Below are 21,461 nucleotides of genomic sequence, written 5' to 3'. Positions count from 1 at the left end.
GATGTTGCCTATGTAGCTGTCCTCAACATGTCGCAGCCTGATTCAACCATACAGTCACCAGAGCTGCTCCCGACCATAAGCCGCGATGAGCTCATGAAATGTCAGCGAGATGACCCTGTCATCGGTCAAGTCATCAGACTTAAAGAGACTAACAACGCTCTGACCAGTGATGTGAGAAGGGGAGTGAATGGTCTGACCAGGAAACTTCTTCATGAGTGGGAAAAACTCCATCTCAAAGACGGTCTGCTATACAGAGAAACCAGTCAAAGAAGTCAACTTGTCCTGCCCAACCAGTATCGAGCTTTGGTCCTGAGACACCTCCATGATGACATGGGTCACATGGGGGCCGAGAGGGTTTTAGGTTTAGCTAGAGATCGATTTTACTGGCCATACATGAAACAGGATGTGGAGGCTTATGTGACTAGGAAGTGTCCGTGCATTAAGCAGAAGAAACCTGTCTCACACATCAGAGCGCCCATGGGGAGTATTACCACCAACTCACCCCTAGAGCTTGTGTCAATTGACTACCTTCATCTAGAGCCTAGTAGAGGTGGCTTTGAGTACATCCTGGTTGTTGTAGACCATTTTACCAGGTTTGCACAAGCCTATGCAACCAGAAATAAGTCAGGAAAAACAGCTGCCGAGAAGCTCTTTGATGATTTTATCCCGCGGTTCGGCTACCCATGGAAATTACATCACGACCAAGGGAGAGAATTTGAAAACGAGTTGTTCAAAACCCTCCAGCAGCTGAGTGGTGTTGGTCATTCAAGGACCACCCCCTACCATCCTCAGGGGAACCCGGCGGAGAGACTTAACCGCACCTTGCTCCAAATGCTCAGGACCCTGAAGGAGAAAGAGAAGGAAAGGTGGAGAGAACATCTGTCAAAAATTATCCATGCTTATAATTGTACCAGGCATGAGTCGACTGGGTTTTCACCCTTCTATCTGATGTACGGCCGCCACCCACGCCTGCCTGTGGACATGATATTTGGCTTGGGTACGGATGAAGAAGTTACCTCCCCAAGAGGTTATGCAGAGAAGTGGGCCTCTAGGATGAAGGAAGCTTACAGACTCGCCTCTGAGAATAGTCAGCGGTCAAGTTCCAGGGGAAAGAAATACTATGACCGCCACATGAAAGGTGTTGTCCTTGAACCAGGTGACCGTGTCTTGGTGCGTAACCTGAGTGAGAGAGGTGGTCCAGGTAAGCTAAGAGCATACTGGGAGGACATGGTCTATGTTGTGAAGGAGAGGATTGCTGAGGGGCCAGTCTACAGAGTGATGCCAGAAACTGGTGGAAATAGAGTACGCACACTACATCGCAACCTGCTTCACTTAGTCAATGACCTACCAGTAGACTTACCTCAGCCAACACTGAAATCACCAGCTGAACAGAAAGGAGGCTCACCAAAACACTCACCTGCTCCATCAACAGAACCACTCCAACAGAGAGCAAGAGTCAGACAAAATACAAAGAGACAGAGTGAGTGGAACCCAAGCAGTGACTCTTCTGATGACAAGGAACCCCGATACTGGCTGAGAGTACCTGTAAAGAGAGGATGTGAGAACACACAAGTGCAGCCGGTATGTGAGCCTCAGAGACACTCTAATCAACATTATAAACATGTAATAACCACTGAAAGATCTGACCACTCTGAAACTCGACCATTTGTACCTGAAAGAGAAACGAGACCAGGCACACATGTCAGTGAAAGAGGGGAGAGCTTGTCTGATGTAGAGAGCAGAGAGATGGGACAGAGGACACACGAGGAGGAATGGACAGAGGAGGAGCACTTACCTGTTGATCCAATACCGGCAGAACCTGAGCAGGGAGTGAACAGGCTGCTAACTCCTCAGACAGAAAATGAGCAGCCCAATGAGGAGCAGGCAACTCATCCTCAAACTCGGAAGTCCACTCGTGAGAGAAAGCCCACCCAGATGCTCACATATCAAACACTAGGTCGACCTTCATACCAACCCCGACCCATCTGCAACACAGTGGGGGCCTATGGATTGTCAGCAGTACCAACCTGGGAAATGCAACCATATCCCATGACCTATCACACACCTTTTCAGACACCGCCATACCTCACACCATACCAAGTCTTACCATACACATCAACTACACAGTTCACTGCACCACTATTTGTGTATTGACATTCGTGCATGTAGTATCATTAGACAGAGTTGTCTTGCACTCACCTTTTGGTATTGAAACAGTACAAGAAATGTTGAATATTGAAAATGTTTGAGGTTTAAGAGTAAGTAAATGTCTGGAGCCATTTTTATTTTGTCAGGGAGCGTGTGACGCTCATGAAATGGAAGGTCACATTTTATGTAATTTTATTTGTTTTATTTTGAAATGATTATTTCTGTGAAAGAAATGTGTTAATCTGGGTCAAAATGCTCAATAATTACCTCTTTTATCTCCTAAGAGTGAAAGCTAGAGAGTTACTCAGTGTTACCAGTAGGAGGCAGTGTGGCGATTTGCTTCCCCCCTTGGACTCATCTTCTGAGCGGACTCTTGTTTACTTCCTCATTCGACTGAGCGAAGCTGCACTGAACAGAAGCAAACTGTCGCCTGTCTCATTCTTTATCCTGTTTTACAGGTCGGTGATGTTTCAAAACATACATAAACACCCACATTATTGCTTTACATCTCAGTATGATAGTAGGTCGATTTTGTAAGGCTATTGAATGTGTTTAAATGGGTTTGTGAACCAGTGGCAGAACTTATAGTTCTCGGTGTATCGCGGACGACTCAAGATGGCGTCGCTGTTTACTTTTTCTTTCTGTTGTGACCAAACCATGTCGTAGTTTCTGGCTCCAGCACATTTCATTTTGAGTTAAAAACTATTATCTTGGGTACAGTATTTTGTTACCTGCGTGAATAAATTCAATGTGATAGTTATAGAGCGATATACATATATTTTGTCGATGTTGTAACCAGTTAAAATTGTTAAAACCTTGCAAGTCTTCAGCTCAAGCCTTCAGCTCAGGCATTTATCTTGAATCAACAGTCAGAGCAATATGCTAGTTTCTTTTTTATTTGCACTATTAGTGAGATTAAATAAGGGAACATGTGAGGTCCTGTACATTTTATATTTCATGGTATTATTTTCAGTAGTTGTGAACTACATAATAACTCAGTTAATTGACTGAATGCGGATGTATTAATGCAGTTGTCCACTGAACTCAGGGTTATTCTTTATGAAGAACAGGTAAATGTGTGTTTTATTTGGAAATAGGAGGTTTATACTGTAACCAGCCTGTATGTATAGTATTTTGGGTTTGTTTCTGATATTATGGATGTCGTACTGTTACTTGACATTTGAGTATGGAAAAGATATTTGTAAATTGATAAGTAAAGATTCGACTGAGCGAAGCTGCACTGAACAGAAGCAAACTGTCGCCTGTCTCATTCTTTATCCTGTTTTACAGGAACCTTATCTGTGGACAGGTACTCTGCCTGGGACCTGTTACATTTACATATATAAAAGAAATCTGGTGCAAGCCTTTAAATGCTGCATGAATAGTGTGCGTTTGTGTGTGTTGGGAGCAGCTCGAAAGTTGGGGCTGTCTGACAAGATATGAGGCAGTTTGTGTTTGGTAAAGTGTTGAGTTGAAATTTTTAAATTTGCAAGGGATAACCAGGAAAACTGTCATCATCTCAAGAGCTTCTCACTTCTCAAAATTCCTTTTTGTCCTCAAACACGTCACTTTGGACTATTGGATCAATAAAACGATTTCAATGAGAACACTTTATCAACCACGTAAGAGATCTCATCATCCTTTTTGTTTCGCCTCAATGAGTATTCACTTAGAATAGAGCAGAGGAACATAACGCAAACGCTCCAGCAGATTAAGTATTCCCTTTTTTGGGGGGTTATTTATTAATTCCCTTCAGGCCATCAGACTCTTCTCCTCTCCTTCCCCCTTACTGCTTTCTGTTTTATCTTCCTGTTGAATCTTTTCTGTCTTTCTCTCACCAACCTAGTGCCCACAATTTCACACCGAATGAACCAACAATTTCTTTTTTCTTTTTTTTACGTCCAACTCGCGCAACCTCAGTTCCCCGACTATCATAAAACAGCAGAGGTAAGGGGACAATGAAAAGGCACTTAACCATCTGCTGAGAATAACAGGATGTTATGATTCAGTAGATTTCATTATTCAATACACTGTCACACCATCAACTCCACTGAGGTTCACCTAACAAATGACAACCAGCCATAAATTGGATGTGTTGGTGCATAATGATATTATCTTAATTTAATAAGAAGCAAAAAAAGCTGCAGTTCTTTAGTCATTGGTGGGTGGAGAGGGGGGTGGGGTGTACAGTATACGTTGGTGTTGGTGAGTGCGTACATCCCTGTGAGTGTGTGCGTGTCCAATCAGCCCTTTAAGCCGTGTCCAGCGTGGTGGAAATGTAATCACAGCTGACGATGTCCAGTCGCAGCTCTGAGCTTGGTCTGTGTGAGCAGGAGGCTCAGCATGGGATCAACACCCTGCAGAGCTCTAATGTCAAGGCCACTGCTCTTGTTCTGTAGGTTGCAATGTGTGATGGAAATTAAAGGCCCTGCCAACAACAACCTGCTCTTTGTTTTGTTTTTTTAGAAAATGTCCAGAAGTAGCTCTTGATGTTGCTATGCAACAATACTAAGTCTGATAACCTCATGATGCTTTTTCCTAAAGCTGAGAGGTGCTCAGGTCAATGCACACTAACATTCGTATTAATGGCACATGTACATATCAAAAGGTCCTTGTGTGACTACATACAAAGATAAAATAAATGACTTTACTTCACATAATTCATCACTCTCACCTCTTTCTACACACCGCTAGCACTTAACCTGACAGGTCGAGGCAAAGCTGATATGAACTCAAACTGTACAAGGAAGAACAGTTGGTGATTGGAAATAACAGGGGAACTGAGCGGGAGGACGATGAGACAGTGCTGTGGATTTGGCAAAGAGGTGTCATTTATTCTTTCATCTGAGCACCAGTCCTTTTAACCTGGATCTTGATATCTGAATCCATCTCTGTGCCTGGCAGTGTGATAGATGGAGCACATTTAGATGAAACATTTCTCTCTGGTGTCTCAGTTTAAGTGACCTCCTAACTCTCTTTCTCAGCACTTTCCAGCCCGTCTGCCTACAGATAGAAAGGCTGACTCATTTTTTTGTATTTTATTTTCAACTCCAATAAAAACACACACACACACACACACAGTACATTTCTGAACTACCTATGGTTGCAGCAAACTATAGTTTTATCAGGAAAAGACACAAACATCTAAATTGTGCAGCACCATCTTCCAACAGAAACATTTTTCAAACAATTGAAGGACCTCTGTTTGACAAGTGGAGAGATAAAGAAAGCTCCCTGCATGGCTGAAAATCCAAGCAAGGACATTTTAGTTACAGTGTTCAAGCAGCAAGATTCCCAAACTGTTGTTTTTTCTTTTCAAAGCACTGGAGCAATTTACATTTTCATGTTCTGCCAAGGAACTAGGATGATGTGTGTCATTGCTCTTTGTGTACTTTTGCTTTTCCCAGGTTGTGAGTGTTTAAAGGTGTACAGAAAAGAAAACTGAATTTGAGCCCACTCTGGATCATAAAATTAATGTGATAACTCATCTTTCAGACGATGTAGGCCAAACTTCGTGCAAAATTGTATTTTTGAGTAAATCCGGGATGAAAGTGTGTCTTTTTTTTTCGCATTGGATAATGTAGGCGCACGGATTATACGTCAGCATGTACACGATTCATCAGCCACTGATATTGGATCCGTAATCCGTCATTCAAACGTCTGAGACACGCACACACACACGGAGCCCGGGCTCGCCCCAAGCTTTGAATATCCCGCCCGCTCGATAACGACCAATCAAATTCGTTTTCCTTACTCGGGTAAACTCGTGTTGCAGCTCGTGACAACTCGGCGCGACAAACAGGACAAACGGCCATTTCTGTACACCTAAGCTTGAAGAGCATGTGGCACCTTTTATTTGTGGAGAGCCCACAAACACAAAGATAAACTTTCTTACCCTCACTCTCTCTCACACACACACACACACACACACACACACACACACACACACACACACACACACACACACACACACACACACACACACACACACACACACACACACACACACACACACACACACACACACACACCATCCTTTACTCCTATTTCCAGTCGTGTTGTATGCCCTTGTCTCCTGTTCTGCCTCTTCAAGTTCTATTGATTTCTTCAAAACAGTTCTACTTGGATCCGCTTTGTCTCCTGTTTTGTCTACACTTTAAGCTGCTGCAGACCTGCTGGCAGGGGGCGGCAGAAACATCTAATAGTCCAACATAGGACAAAAATAATGTTCCTTCATGGAGAAATTGTGGCCTTAAGAATGACTATGGCACTTTGTGTCACTTCAGATTTTACATGCAGGTGCTTGTTCTGTCATGAGCATTTCTACTGTAAAATGATCAACAGACCATAACCAAACACACTTTGCTGTGATATAGTACAGTGTATGGTATTAATAGGGGTTCAACTGTATATCTAATAGAGGTTGGATGTTGGAAGATGAGTTTTTCTTTCAGCGGCAGAGGAGAGGGGGAGTATCCTTGATCGTGTAAATAATATACAACTTGAACTTTTGCTTTATTGAGGGTAAAAGAGCAGACAGTGAGTAAAGAGAAACATTAATGCAGCTCTCTGATCTCCCTAGTCCTGTGAATATACAGTATGTAATGGCTATTAGGATGCTGAACCACGCAGTTGTAGACTTTAAAGGATGGGGGCAAAGTAAAAGACAGAGTAGAAAACAGATAAGAGCAAAGCAAAAGCAGTCGAGAGAATCATAGTCTGCACTATCCACCCGACCGCCTTCTTTCGTTACACAGCAGGGCTGCAGGAATCTCTGAGAGAAACCACCTCAAGAATTCATCAATCAATTGTGCTGCATCAGCATAGGAAGCACTCCGGAAAAAATATGGACCTGGACAGAGCGTGGCACGAGTGAGTGGACGCGGATAAGAGTTATGGCTTCAGACAGATAACGCTGATCATGAATTTCTGCATCGGCTTCTTTTTCTGTTTCGTCAGCCAATTAAATTGGGTTTGCACACGCAAACACACGCAGACTTTGGGCCAATTACGACCTACACAGCGAAGCCACTGCAAACCTCCCTGGGGTAACACTGCTGGCTGTTTGCGGTGAATGAAGGGGTAGTGAATTATCTGCAGGAGTAGGCTGCCTGCACTGAGAGGCCATGATGGATTCACTAATCACTTCACGTATCAATTAATCCGCACTCCATGACTCTCTCTCATGATAATGTTAAAAAAAAAATTAAAAATCTATTCAGCTTCAATTAACTGTGAAAGGGGTTTTCACGTTGTAAACAGAGAGTGGCGTTGTTACACAATATGTGGCAGGTTCAGATGGATGTAAATTGAATTGATATTAAATTGTGCTCTGCTTGAATGTGAAATGAGCTTTTGTATTGTTAGTGGAATGGAAATAAGTGACAGCAAATTGATTTCCAGACTGTGAATTTTAACAAGAGAGGGATGATGTGACAGGTGCCTCAGTCTGAGGAGAGGCTACAGTGCTACCTTTATTATTCTGTGTGACTGTACAGAGCTGCTGTGCGGTAAATAAATATTTTATTTGTTTTATACGCATATGCAAATATGAAATTGTCTCCTTTTGGATTTCTATAACCTGTTGAACCAATATGCCAAATTGTGTATGTGTGGGTGTGTGACCCTTTTAATCTTTCCTCAGCACACTGCGAACCTCTATCCTCTTTTGACCATAACAAGCTTCTCCTACCAGCAGCTGGGACCCAGGAGAACAATACGCACAAGGACAGAGGGAACAGAAAGAAAAGAGAAGCATCAGGAGAGGGGTGAAGCTCAGTTGGGAAGAAAGCCATGAGAAAAGGTGAGTGCAGAACGATAACAAAAAAACTAATAAATGAGAGAGATACAAGAAGGATTTTATTTCCCTAGAAATAAGCCCCAAAATGTTTTACATTTACAGCTATGTTGTCCGGGGCTTAATGCCCCTGGTAGGGTCTCCCAAGGCAAACAGGTCCTAGGTGACGGGTCAGACTAAGAGCGGTTCAAAGCCCCTATGAAGAAGAAAACATCGAGGAAGTGTACGTCGCCTGGACTGGCGTTACCGGGGCCCCACCCTGGAGCCAGGCCTGGGGTCGGGGCTCGCAGGCGAGCGTCTGGTGGCCGGGTCTTGGCCCACGGGACCCGGCCGGGCGCAGCCCGAACGAGCGACGTGGGCCCGCCTTTCCGTAGGCTCACCACCCGCGGGAGGGTTCAGAAGGGGCCGGTGCCGTGTGATTTGGGTGGCAGCCGTGGGCAGGGGCCCCGGCGACCCAATCCCCGGACAACGACTCTGGCTTTAGGGACATGGAATGTCACCTCGCTGGGGGGGAAAGAGCCTGAGCTCGTGCAGGAGGCTGAGAGGTATCGACTAGAGATAGTCGGGCTCACCTCCACGCACAGCCTGGGCTCTGGAACCCAACTCCTTGAGAGAGGCTGGACTCTCTTCCACTCTGGAGTTGCCCATGGTGAGAGGCGGCGAGCTGGTGTGGGCTTGCTCATAGCTCCCCAGCTCAGCCGCCATGCTGGAGTTCTCCCCTCATAACGAGAGGGTCGCTTCCCTGCGCCTTCGGGTCGGGGATAGGTCTCTCACTGTCGTTTCGGCCTATGGGCCGAACGGCAGTGCAGAGTACCCGGCCTTCCTGGAGGCCCTGGGAGGGGTGCTGGAAAGCGCCCCAACTGGGGACTCCATCGTTCTGTTGGGGGACTTCAACGCTCACGTGGGCAGCGACAGTGTTACCTGGAGAGGTGTGATTGGGAGGAACGGCCTTCCCGATCTGAACCCGAGCGGTGTTTTGTTATTGGACTTCTGTGCTAGCCACAGTCTGTCCATAACGAACACCATGTTCGAGCATAAGGGTGTCCATCAGTGCACGTGGCACCAGGACACCCTAGGCCGGAGGTCAATGATCGACTTTGTAGTTGTGTCATCTGACCTCCGGCCGTATGTCTTGGGTGAAGAGAGGGGCTGAGCTGTCAACTGATCACCACCTGGTGGTGAGTTGGATCCGCTGGCAGGGGAGGAAGCTGGTCAGACCTGGAAGACCCAAGCGTATCGTGAGGGTCTGCTGGGAACGTCTGGCAGAATCCCCTGTCAGGGAGGTCTTCAACTCCCACCTCCAGGAGAGCTTCCAGGATTCCGAGGGAGGCCGGAGACATTGAGTCCGAATGGACCATGTTCTCCACTTCCATTGTTGATGCGGCCGTCCGGAGCTGTCGCCGTAAGGTCTCCGGAGCCTGTCGCGGTGGCAATCCCCGAACCCGGTGGTGGACACCGGAAGTAAGGGATGCCATCAAGCTGAAGAAGGAGTCCTACCGAGCCTGGCTAGCTCGGGGGACCCCCGAGGCAGCTGACGGGTACCGGCAGGCCAAGCGGACGGCAGCCCGGGCGGTCACGAAAGCAAAAACTCGGGTCTGGGAAAAGTTCGGGGAGGCCATGGAGGAGGACTACCGGTCAGCCTCGAGGAAATTCTGGCAAACCATCCGGCGCCTCAGGAGGGGGAAGCAGTGCTTCGCCAACACTGTTTACAGTGGAGGAGGGGAGCTGTTGACCTCGACTGGGGATATCGTCGGGCGGTGGAAGGAATGCTTCGAGGATCTCCGCAATCCCACTGACACGCCTTCCGTCAAGGAAGCAGAGGCTGAGGATTCAGAGGTTGATTCATTCATCACCCAAGCTGAAGTCACGGAGGTAGTCCGGAAGCTCCTCAGTGGCAAGGCACCGGGGGTGGATGAGATCCGCCCTGAGTACCTCAAGTCTCTGGATGTTGCGGGGCTGTCGTGGCTGACACGCCTCTGCAGCATCGCGTGGCAGTCGGGGACAGTGCCTCTGGACTGGCAGACCGGGGTGGTGGTCCCTCTCTTCAAAAAGGGGGACCGGAGGGTGTGTTCCAACTACCGGGGGATCACACTCCTCAGCCTCCTGGGGAAAGTCTATTCCAGGGTGCTGGAGAGGAGAATTCGGCCGATAGTCGAACCTCGGATTCAGGAGGAACAATGCGGTTTTCGCCCTGGCCGTGGAATGCTGGACCAGCTCTACACCCTCCGCAGGGTGCTCGAGGGCGCATGGGAGTTTGCCCAACCAGTCCACATGTGTTTTGTGGACATGGAGAAGGCTTTCGACCGTGTCCCACGTGGCATCCTGTGGGAGGTGCTCCGAGAGTATGGGGTCGGAGGCCCTCTGCTGAGGGCTGTACGGTCCCTGTATGACCGGAGCAGGAGCTTGGTTCGCATGGCCGGCAGTAAGTCAGACCTGTTCCCGGTGCGTGTTGGACTCCGGCAGGGCTGCCCTTTGTCACCGGTTCTGTTAATTATTTTTATGGACAGAATTTCTAGGCGCAGCCAAGGGCCGGAGGGGGTACGGTTCGGGAGCCACTTGATTTCATCTCTGCTTTTTGCGGATGATGTGGTCTTGTTGGCTCCCTCGAGCCAGGACCTTCAGCATGCACTGGGGCGGTTTGCAGCCGAGTGTGGGGTGTGCAGCTGGGATGAGAATCAGCACCTCTAAGTCCGAGGCCATGGTTCTCGACCGGAAAAAGGTGGCTTGCACCCTCCAGGTCGGGGGAGAGTTCCTGTCTCAGGTGGAGGAGTTTAAGTATCTCGGGGTCTTGTTCACGAGTGAGGGGAGAACGGAGCGCGAGATCGACAGGCGGATCGGTGCGCCGGCCGCAGTAATGCGGTCATTGTATCGGTCCGTCGTGGTGAAGAAGGAGCTGAGCCGAAAGGCGAAGCTCTCGATTTACCGGTCGATCTACGTTCCCACCCTCACCTATGGTCATGAACTCTGGGTCATGACCGAAAGAACTGGATCCCAGATACAAGCGGCCGAAATGAGTTTCCTCCGCAGGGTGGCGGGGCACTCCCTTAGAGATAGGGTGAGGAGCTCTGTCACCCGGGAGGAGCTCGGAGTAGAGTCGCTGCTCCTCCACATCGAGAGGAGCCAGCTGAGGTGGCTCGGGCACCTGTATAGGATGCCCCCTGGACGCCTCCCTCGTGAGGTGTTCCGGGCATGTCCCACCGGGAGGAGGCCCCGAGGAAGACCCAGGACACGCTGGACACGCTGGAGTGACTACTTATTTTCCCCTTTTCTCATCTCATCACCACTCCCTTCGTCCTGTATACTCTGTCCCTGGGATAATGGTGAGTGTTGAATGTTAATTTGTCTGTACAGAAACTCTCCATGAGTACAAACAGTAAATGAGCCCAACAGGGCAGCTTTGGTAAAATAAAAAAAATACAGTCTGCTGAATATTTAATTAATAGTCTTATTAATTCCTCTGCCATACACACATTGTAAATGTATGCATGAGTAGTGGCGCTGAATGTGGGTGAATAAATGCAGCCCACTAGAAAAAGATTTTGTGTGATGAACATAATTAGACCACAATCCGATCTTCTCAAATTTAAATTTCAAATGCAAATTTGCATAAAGTCATAATAATATTATAGTGAGAAAAAGCTTTGTATTTCTTGAAATGTAGACTTTACTGTTAATTTACTATGATGGAGCTGAAATCTGTATCAACTGACCAAGTTTAATGGAAATCCTATCAAACACATTATAATGATGATGGGTCACTTCTTTCTCTATACGAGGCGCTCAAACCTTTTCAAACTTTTTGAAAATTAAATCTGCAGCCCCAGCAGACTGAATTTAATAGAAATCCGTCCTGGTAAAGGAAATTGAAATGGCTCTAAATTACGTAACAGAAGAAAAGAGACTATTAATATTACTAAGATTCAATTTAAGATTATAAAATAATGTATCTTCCTGTGCATCCACATCCACTGTGAAATCACGTATTGTACTTTTCCTGCTTTGCTTCGAGTTTGAAATGCCACAGCGTTCATCTATTGCTTTCCCTGTAGCTTCAGATAGAAACATTGCCCAGGCACTCCATGTCAAGGTCGATCTCATACTTTATTGTTACATAACGTTTGGATATTTCATGTAAAACACATCCTGGTTTTCAGCTAGTTTCAAAGTCTTAAAAGCAGCCTTGGGTCCTGAGTCACGGTGCAGCCGTAGTTCAGTGAGCAAAGATACAGTAATACCATTTGATACAACTTTTTTTTTTCCACGAACAACAACTACAGCGTCTAATGTTTTGAAGCAAAACCCAAACTACCTTACAGCTTGAGAAGCGGCCTAAATCTCAGGATTAGTGGCTGTATTCTGCGAGTTGCCTTGTGTGAAGTGTGAGAACAGGCTGCTGTGGGAATTCTGAGAAGCTGAAAAGAAAAAGTGAATTTCTGTGAAAAAGGGGTCTGCAACTGATTAAACCATTATGTAAATGAAGCCGGTGCTGGTGAGAGAGACAGTATTTCTCGAGGGGCATCATCATGCAGTTGCAGCTTGGCTCTTTAAAGCGCGTGACTCCTGCGACAGTTACATCTCCTCCTGGCTGTGGATCACACAAACCAGCCATGAATGGAATCATATGATGGAATCACACTTTAACTTGACCAAATGTTGAGTTTCATTCATTTTACACTTTTTTTGCACTGTTAATCAGGAGTGTGCACTGATGATGATGAGTTTTTTTTGTTGTTTGTGGTGGAACTGTGAGCCTATCTGCACATATGCCACACAAACACACATACGCGCTATAGTCTCATCATCCATCTTGGCACTATTCCTTCAAGTTAAACAGTGAAACACCGTTTAGCTTCCTGCTCTTGGCCCTCTCTCTTCCTTCTCTCCCCTGCCAGCATCATGTCCGCCCTGGGCGCAGCATGTGGCAGGCAGCTGGCATTATGTTGACCTTTTCTGCACCATGCAACTCAGCCAGTCTGAGTCAGACCTCTCAGTCTACCACGAACCACCCGGGGCAGCAGCGCTCAGAGGCAGGCTGCGAGCCAAACATTTACACCCTGAAAAACAAAAGTCTACATGGCACCAGAAAGCCTCATTGGACGTAATCTACAACTGACACCGAGGAAAATCCTTTTGGTTCATCGTCAGTGTCCTTGTTATTCAGCTATACAGTTAAAGCAAGCTTTGTTGTCACTTATACTGAAAATGTCTCTTCTGTCTTGACACATGCACAGCGGCACAACTCCGTTTTAACAATGAAAAAGTTAATGCTGCCAAACACCACAAAATAGTATAATCTAAATCAATCTTGTATGAAAATTTCAAAATAAAACTCAGAGAGTGATGGCTCCTTTTTTCATCTTTACCAGTCTGCGTTGAGTAACAACTGTTTTATCCATAAAAAAATTGAAAATGTGCAGGATGTTTTACATTTGGCTTCAAAACTATCATGCTCGTGCTAAATCTTCCATATTCATGATATGTAGAAACACTGCACTTCATTCTGTGTCTCGCTGTAAATGTGGTGAGTTTAGCCTGAACCTGGTGAAGGATACAGCAGGATGTTTCAAATGGTTAAACCCCATGCAAGAAAGATTCCTTCATATGAAAGCGACAAGAGCTCCTCAGTCAATAGGAGAAAAGCTTATTCAGCAAAAGCATTACTTAGACACCACTCTGGGATTTGTGAAAGTTTGAAGGAGAAGCACAGGTGTCACTGAAAAGTGTTGATAAAGATTCAACTGGAGTTTAAACCAGGACCAAAAACGACACCAGAAGTGGAGAGCTGCAAACCGTGCAGGATAAGTCTCCTCTAACGCTGCTGACAAAATAAAAAAAAACCTCACTCTTAAAAACCAGGGCTGAAGCATCCTCTGTGGGCGACGCTGGTCCGAGTCAGCCCGTCTAAGCTCAGTATAAAGCTCATGTCCCAATGAGCGCCAGAAGTTTTGATCCGATTTCTGGAGGCTGAGCTGCAGCCTGAAGGGCTTCCTCTGAGCAGAGATAACAGTGAGAACGGTGTTTTATCTAATCCTGACCATCCTGCAGGTCTGATAGTGAATAACGCTACCTCTGGACATGCTGTACTTTTGGCTGTACTATTATCTCCCCGGATGATAAAAACACATATTTTACTGTTTTCACAGGATCAAATCTCATCAATATGAAAACTATGCTGGCTGATGATACCTGCTTTGCATCTGTGGGCCCCAAAAAATTGAGTTTTTGTTTGTTTGTTTGAGCCAAACTACTGCATTTAACATTTATTATGTTATGTTAATGTATTCAATTTCAATGATGCTGAGCGATGTTTTGCTTTACAACACACTCTAATTTCCCTTTCTAAAATCTCAGTGAGATTTCATGGCTGTGTGTGGACTCTTGAAAAGATATATAACTTATAGTATTAGAAGGTAGGGACTATTATATAATTATACAATTGGAATGTCATGCACAGTTTCAGTGCGTTTTCCACCAGAAATTGAACATGAAAACTAATAAATATTTTAATTTCAGTGAAACCCAGTTGCTGATGATTTACATTTTCCCTGAAACTTCAAGAACCGGATTCATGTATGAATATGGAAATCATACATACATTAACCATGTATTTTATATGGTATACAGTATATGCATTTGGTTGGTAGCTGGCAGCTTTACCTTAATTTAATGTTTGTGTTTTTTTTTGTCACCATTATCATCCCTCCCTGACAATTGCCCAGTAATTTACTAATTTTAAAATGTATCTTCTGTTTACTTTATCAGTCTCTATCATCTTACATGTTTGTGTGAAATCTAGTTTCTACTGCATCATATTTGCCCAAATGTGTTTTTGTGTCTCATGTCCAGGAGTTCTCCTAGTAACAGAGCCAGGGAGCGCTGGGCTAGTTTTTTTTTTTTTGTGGACACACAGTCCTCTGTTGTTGTTTGAGAGCTCTTCAGGTTGGCAGAAATAGGTATGCTGGCTATGGGCTATGGGATGTGTGTGTGAGTGCGACTGTGCATGCGTGTGTGTGTGTGTGTGTGTGTGTGTGTGTGTGTGTGTGTGTGTGTGTGTGTGTGTGTGTGTGTGTGTGTGTGTGTGTGTGTGTGTGTGTGTGTGTGTGTGTGTGTGTGTGTGTGTGTGTGTGTGTGTGTGTGTGTGGTGTCTTCTTCCCACTCTCATGCTAAATATTGAAGCTGAGTTGAGGGTGGGTTTGACTCTGGTACAAGAAGTGAAGAACTTTTACCAGCAACCCACAGTAGTACGGCCATAAACACACACAAAGACACGGACACACACACACACGGACACGGACACACACAAATCTATTATATCAGTGTGAATGCTGGAAATGTCTGTGTTTGTGTAACAGTTTGAATCAGGATGTAGGAAATGAACCACAGTAGTTTCGTTAGTGTAATAATGAAACAGGAGGGTCTCGGTTTCCTAATTAATTGCATAAATGACTTAACATCATCTAACACATACGCTCCAGAACAACAGATAGTTAATGCAATGTGAGTTGTGAAGCAGAGAGTGCAGGCTACTCACCCAGGCCTAAGCAAGATACTCTGAGTCCTGACTTTCCCAGATTCCTAAAAACAGAGAAAAAATTAGAAAACGACACAAATATTCAACCAGATAAGGGCATGACCAACCAACCATCTCTACTTAAGCAGATCAGTACTGATGATTCTGTAAAATCCTGGATTTGTGTTTGGTGACATATAGACAGCATCAAAGGAATAAATATCAGCCATAACGAACTCTGACTTAATCCCATTAAAAGATTTATTTTAATGAACATTTTTTTGTCTCTGGCAGAGGAAGAACTACAGTATGTGTGTATGTGCCATGACGTCAAGAAGACAGACAAGTGAATAACAAGCAGGCCTTTCATTTTTACAAGAGGATATGGCTGTGCCTGTGATACAATCGAATGACAGCTTGACAGCACTTCTGTCTGCCTGATCTCTGATCTGCATGAGAAAAGAAAATTGAATTTCACTCTCCCAGAGCTTCAGGTATATGTGCTCTGACACTGTCAGCCCTCCACCATGTTCAGACAGGTGTGTGTGCATGTACGTGTGTGGTTATCTGTTCTTTAACAACACTTCCCAGGCAGGAGGGAGGAGAAAAACAATTAAGCATCAGTGAGAGGACGATGCAGGGAGAAACAAGATGAAAATGTAGAGAAAGAAAAACAAAAAAATCAACACACTGATTGGCTAAAATGGAAAACAGGAGTTTAATCTAATACCTCACATTCAAAAATGGGGAAGTTAGTGAAAGAGAGAAAGACAACATTTGGAAAGATGAAGAGAACGTGAATTTGAGTGAGTGTGTGTGTGTGTGTTTGTAGTACAGATATCGAGAGCATCTCATTAGCTTGCCAATAGCCCCATTAGCAGTGCCATTAACACCACACACACCCCCTACCACAAATTGGCCTTTCTCTTGTGTGTAGATCATAGAGTGTGCACAGTAATCATCCTGTTTTTCCGCTGCTGTCTTTGCATCCTCATTAACCCACTAAAACCAAGGACATGCTGACTACAAACCTCAGTGCAACTTTGCCCACTGTAGCTCAGGAACCCATTTTTAATGAATGAATAATAATGGTGACTATAATTAATATTTTATTGTGCCATTCACATGCTATTTTAATCCACAAAATCAGCTGCAAACACAACGCTGATATGCAGTAAATTTACAAAGTTGATATAGCGACAGAGTCTGTGAATGTCTGATCTTTCATTTGTTTTCACCTGATGAACTTTGATTCAATATTCACCCAGGAATATTTATTTTGTGTACAGCTGTCGACTGTAAAACTAAAACATTGAGGTGAGGTATACAAAAAGCTTTATTGACCTTATCTGTGGAGTTCTCACTTTGACTTTAACTAGTTTCACTGTTTATATAAAAACATCTATTCCAACTCTGTCACACAGGCAAAGAAATTGCTTTAACAGGCTGCATTACCATTTTCTCCGTATAGCACTTCGGTCAGAGTGTAGGCTGCACAAAAATAATAAATAAAAAAAATACTGCAATTATTTGGTAGATACTGTGAGATGTGCATTTGCATTGGATTTTCCCCCTGAAATTTAAACATGATGAGATCACATGTTGGGTCTTACGTCTGGAGAATGATTTGTTGCCTGGGGTGTTTTCATCTCCACAATGCTTCAGGTGTTAATCATGTCCAACAATGTTGCAGCACAATGTATTTTTATGAAAAAAAGCAGCCCCTATGATTAGGATATTATACTTAGATTGCAATGTCAATTATATTTTGATTAAAATGTGCAGCCTTGATATGTATTGGTTTAAAATATGTTCTCTAAATGTATTCTCTTGATAACAATTGCACAGTAAAGGTTGTTTTCTCTGGTTGTTCCTACACTATAGGTAGATTGCCCCTTGCCAAACTTTGAGGAACTGTTATTGTCCCGTCGTGTCTGCTTCCTGTAAAAGTATCCAGTAGACTAATGATGCTCCATGGGGGACACGGACGGACGGACACACACACACACACACTGGTTTTTTGAGCAGGTGCAAAGCTAAAAACCTCTGCTCCAGTTTATGGGCTTGTAGGCAGTAGGTAGGTGGCACAGTTTATCATTTGTTACCTCAGCACTTTTCTACTTGCTCTGGAACCTTATTTAGAGAAAGTACTTCAGGAATTCAACTCAAATAAAAACCCACCTCATCACTGTTTTAGAAACTTGCCATCTTTATCACACCTATGAGCTTCACCCTGTGCACACACACACCTTGAATAAAAACTGCTGAGATTTACCAACATCTCAGTTCAGCAGTTCAGGTAAGTATGGCTCATAAAACAAAAGCAGAAAAGTATATTTTTAAAAGCTGATATGTAATGCAGCTCTGAACTTAAGATCATTATATTTTTAGCCTTTTGGTGAATGCAACGTATAAGAATGGAAATGCACAGATAAAGTTTTCACATCTTTATTATGGAGTGGAGAAATTTGAATTTTATAATGATGTTTTCAGTGTTTGTGTGGCCTCATTAAAAGTATCAGCTGTATAGGCTTGGTGTTGTTTATTGATTGAAGAGGACATTTTTCACAGCTGTCATCGATACTTCATTTTCGCTCACCTGTCAAAACTACTTAAGTTATTCATTAATTAATCATCATTAAAGCAGATATCAGCTTCACGGCCGTTTCGGCTAATGCTGCGTTCAAGGCAGGCTTTTGAAACCGTAAGTTACAGCTTCAAGTCACAACTACGACTTGGTAGCGTTCCAGGTAACCCGTAGCTCGTGTTTTTACCATCCTGTTGTCTGTGAAAGTTCCCTATAACGGCCACTCGTAACTTCCGACCCGTGAACTCGTACCAGATCGAACTGGTATGACTTCACAGGAAGGAAAAACACAAAGTACGAGTTTCTTTGAACGCACCATGAGTTAGCAGCCCCCGCCCTTGTCAGGCATCAATTGGTCCTCGTGCTACGTCACCACATTCACGCGCATCCCTTGGCTGCACACACAGCCCTTCATGCCGTTCTCTCTCCTCATTGGATAACACTTGTATCCCACAAGGAAAATTTTCTCCTCGGGTTACAGCAGAGCAGAGTGACGGAGAGACTCGTGTTTAGGCTGAAATACTTCATGTAAGTGATTGCTGACGGAAAATAGGACTATTTAGGACTTATATTAACAAAAACATTCCACTGATATCTGCTTTAATTGGGCATAAAAATCAAGCCACCATAAATCGGTTTCAGATGATGCATTAGGTTCTCTGTAAACTATCAGATATGCACAAAGGGTGTTGAATCTTCTGGACAAAATGCTTGAACAAAGTCAAAGGGTTATTTTTGCTCTGCTAAAACAGAAACAAGTTGGTTTAGGCGTTATTTTAAATGTCCTGGATGCTAAAGTTTCAGTGTTGCATTTGCACGTTTTTCTCTTTTAGTCTCAGAATTATACAAGTGGGTTAAAAAACTCACTGTTTTGCTATATTTCATTCTCCAGTCCTCTGAATGACCCCGAGGATGAATGAGAGGGTTAAAAAGGATGAATAAAATCTATGTGAAGTAGCTCTTGCCTGAGAAAAAGATGAGGATATTTTTGAAAGAGCAAAAGTTTAGGCCTGCCGACACTCTGGGCAATTTTTTGAATTTAGGTCATGCAGACTACAGATGCTGAGTCAGGCAGTGGATGCCCCTGCCGGCGATTAATGATGATGTCGCTGTTTCCGAGCCACGACCATGAATGATGACGATAAAGGTGCACTCTATTTCAGGTCTAAAGAGAGAAGCTTGGCTGGAGCTGGAGCACAGACAGATCACCCAACAGGGCACAAAAAAAAACTGCAGACCATCCATTTAGACGGAGCACTTTTGCTGCAGAGTTATGTCTGATGAAGTAGGTTTCATTGCCAAAGTTGTTGCACATAGCCTTTACACAAAGTACTGTAGTTTTATGTGCCACAACTTTGGCAGGGAAAACTGGATTCATTTTGGCCTGACAGACGGCCCCGCACAAGACTCACAGACCTGCTTTCTCCTCCTAAAACAAACTTTAAAGAGCAAATTCACATAACTTGTCATTGAAGCTGTAAACTTAAACACACTGTTTATGATGTGAGAAAAAAAGTGCGCTAGATAGAAGCTGAAGTTTTCTCTTCAGAAGGGCTGGACATTTATAGCTCCCTAAAATTTCTCTCTTTTTTTCCCCCTCTCATGTTGATTTATCTAAGGAACAAATAACTCCGATCAGCTTGGTTGGCGTGGTTACTGCTGAGCCTACACAATAAGTCGCTTCATTCGACTTTCCGAGGGGCAGATTGCGAGAATGATGGCAGTGAAGGAGATAATAGAAGAAACAGAGAGAATGATGCAGAGAAGGAGAAAATAAAATTTCCCCACTTGGGAGATGGAGTGAGAAAGTGATCTTCTCCCTAATTTAAACGCCTTTCAAATAACTCATCGTAGATATGCAAACACTTATAGCCATGCACATATATATATAAATATTTATATATATATACCAGTATAAACGAGCCCCCACCACTAAACACACACTCAGGCTAATCCAGCTGTCCTTGCCCATCAAATATTTATTGAAATATGAACCCCCCCTCCTCATAGCCGCTTCTCCGAACACATCTACCATAACAAGCCTTCTCCATCAATGAGGCTATTCATCTCCACTTAAACATGTCTTCATTTGCCTGATGATGGACAGTAATGACTTTCTCCAATACCCCCGGCACTACGGCAATATTATCCTCTATCCTCATCTGCCAAAACACCAACAGCCGTCACCACAGATCTGTCACTGATTCGCCTATTACTACCTCCACTTCAGTCGAGGAGGGAGCTGCTCGGTATTGAAAGAGGGGAAAAACACACACACACTTACAGTATGCATATATAGATTATACGTCTGCATGTGAAATGAGATTAGTTTTCACAGGACAGTTGGGTGTAATTGGCCAGGAAGCACTGAGTCGATGCTTTAAATGCAGCAAAAGGCTTAAATGTTGAGAGCTGAGGTGAGAAATTGCCTTGTTTTTTTGTTTTTTTTGCCTGTGTATCAGTTGTTTGTCAATTAAGACATTTTTACAGACCGTGACTGTTGAATTTATGCCTCAATGTATGTTCATTACCACTGCTAGACTTGTTTACTTTAAAGTTGTGCATATATTTCACAACGAGATGGTTACATACCAGTTTTTAACATTTTCCACACCAGGAAACTTATCTCTGTCTCTATTTTATGTGTTTTTATCTTTCTTTGCAACTGTGAAACACTTAGCAGACGCAGTGGACCACCACGTGTGTTTGTCCTTGTTTAAACCCTAAAAAAAGAAAACAATCAAACCCCAGACGCTATTTTGGCAAGAGCAAACATCAACAACGAATATGTGACAACTTGGCTGCCCTTGTAAATAGTTTTATTTCTGGGAGTGCTTTTCCTTTACTGATTTCGTGGCTGCCTTCCACAGGGATTGGTTTCCCTTTTGCGGACGATTTGAAAATGAGAACTGAATTGCTGTTTTACACTGAAGGAAAAACAGATACGAGTCACAAGAGACCGCCAAACACACTTCCCCATCAAACATAAAAGTGTGTGTGAGAGGGGTCAGGAGGGGGTGGGGCTGCTGTGTGCCCAAGGCCACCTGAGCTCCACTTAAAGTAGGTTACAATGCCACAGTAATCACCCAAATCCTGGCAGCATGCACTGTTTGTCTGTGGCAGCAGCATCGCTTCATAAAGACATTAGCAGTCACCTCACTTCCTCACCTCTCTTCAGTGTTTATACCACGTACACCCCCCACTGTGCATCAGGACATTTCTGCCTCTGAGTGTTTCTCACCATTTGTCACCTCCAAGTTATAAATATGCTGCTCAAATTCACACGTCATCACATGATGCACTATTCTCCCTGAAATTTGTATCAATCAATTCAGAAATCATCTAATGTTGTGAATGGATGGATACTGTACATTTTCTCCCTTTTGCCATTTTTATCAGTGCACTTATTTAAGTGAAAT

At 44.2% G+C, this 21,461-nt stretch overlaps 1 protein-coding gene across 5 annotated transcripts in view; it reads right to left on the bottom strand.

Annotated features, from left to right (window-relative positions):
- Positions 1-21,461, bottom strand: part of kcnab1a (potassium voltage-gated channel subfamily A regulatory beta subunit 1a) — a gene marked incomplete at both ends in the record, with an annotated part of 130,670 nt that overhangs the window by 23,865 nt on the left and 85,344 nt on the right. For all 5 annotated transcript variants that reach the window (XM_083984387.1, XM_083984389.1, XM_083984388.1 and 2 more), the window contains one exon: positions 15,477-15,520. In XM_083984387.1, the coding sequence (XP_083840513.1) occupies positions 15,477-15,520 (44 nt within the window). The remainder of the gene's footprint in view (positions 1-15,476; positions 15,521-21,461) is intronic.

Source organism: Trachurus trachurus (genome assembly GCF_905171665.1).
Source record: "Trachurus trachurus genome assembly, chromosome: 13".
In the NCBI taxonomy this organism is placed as follows: Eukaryota; Metazoa; Chordata; class Actinopteri; order Carangiformes; family Carangidae; genus Trachurus; species Trachurus trachurus.
Note: the sequence above shows the minus strand (reverse complement) of the source record. Positions and strands in the feature narration are given on the sequence as shown.